General features: G+C 26.7%; 1 protein-coding gene across 2 annotated transcripts in view; it reads right to left on the bottom strand.

Annotated features, from left to right (window-relative positions):
• LOC106474124 (kidney mitochondrial carrier protein 1-like) overlaps positions 1 to 1,188 on the bottom strand; it is a 33,813-nt gene that overhangs the window by 1,943 nt on the left and 30,682 nt on the right. For both annotated transcript variants that reach the window (XM_013934815.2, XM_022402490.1), the window contains exons 8-9: positions 703 to 763; positions 326 to 421 (exon numbers count right to left, since the gene is read on the bottom strand). In XM_013934815.2, coding sequence (XP_013790269.1) covers positions 326 to 421; positions 703 to 763 — 157 coding nt within the window. The remainder of the gene's footprint in view (positions 1 to 325; positions 422 to 702; positions 764 to 1,188) is intronic.

Raw genomic sequence — 1,188 nt, forward strand, 5'->3', positions numbered from 1 at the left:
GTGTGTGTGTGTGTGTGTGTGTGTGTGTGTGTGTGTGTGTGTGTGTGTGTGTGTGTGTGTGTGTGTGAGAGAGAGAGAGAGAGAGAGAAAGATACTGAACTTTATCATTTGTGACATTTAGAAATGTCTGTATTTCTCAGGTATAGTTTTAAGCAACATGGAAAGAAACTTCACTTAATTAAAAATACAGTAGCTAATTTTCTCTTTCACTACCTCAGTTTTTGCTTTTGGAAAAGATATATGATATTCATTTCAAATTTGAGATAAAAATTCAAAAAAATCTTGAATTTACTTCTCAATTAATACTGAGCATTAAAATACTTACATGAACAGCACATTGAATGGAACTAGTGTATATAACCTCAGCTTTAGAACCACTGATAACTGCTGCTTTTAAACGTTGTTGGTTCATTAGTCGAGTCTAAAAGCATTGACAGAAAAAACTAGCTGAGAAAGATTATTAAGTAGTGCTCCAACATGATATGCAATTTCTAAACAATGCTTATTTATCTTTTATTACATTCATCATTTTTGTTTTTCAATTGATAAATTTTTACTGCAAAAGCAAGCTACATTTTTTGGCACAGCCATAATTTTATTAAAATTCTATCTTTAATTTTTCTAAAAAAGTAAATAAAAAGACTTGTGTTATATTATTTTAACAAATGTGTTTTATTTCTCTACAAAGAAGAATGTACTTACTCTAATGACATCAATGGGTGTAGAAGCTATAGCACCAGACATACCAGCAATAAAACTTGAGCTATACAGGAAAATATTTTAAGTTTGACACTATAGTTGTCTTCTATTTAAAATCTCAAAAATGTAAAAAATCAAGTAAAACAACAAAATCATTTAGTTGTATTTAATAATTTTAAGATACATATATTTCAAATTTAAAATTCTAATACTTGTAAACTGAAAATAAATATTTGTTTTATAAAGTAAAATAAAAAATATGATATGAAATGATAATCAGTTTGAAGCAACTACTTATTAGTATTGATGTTTGACTTACAGTAAACTATTAATGCAATGTTAGTATCTGTATTTATTTAAATTTTAGATTACCAACATCAAAATGGTTTGTGCCACTGTATTAATTATGAAAAGAAATTTAAAAGTTACAAAATTACATTTTCAAAAATGAGGTACACTTATGATTTAATTATATACACCTGGAAAAAA

The sequence above is a fragment of the Limulus polyphemus genome, unplaced genomic scaffold (assembly GCF_000517525.1).
Source record: "Limulus polyphemus unplaced genomic scaffold, Limulus_polyphemus-2.1.2 Scaffold6848, whole genome shotgun sequence".
NCBI lineage: Eukaryota > Metazoa > Arthropoda > Merostomata > Xiphosura > Limulidae > Limulus > Limulus polyphemus.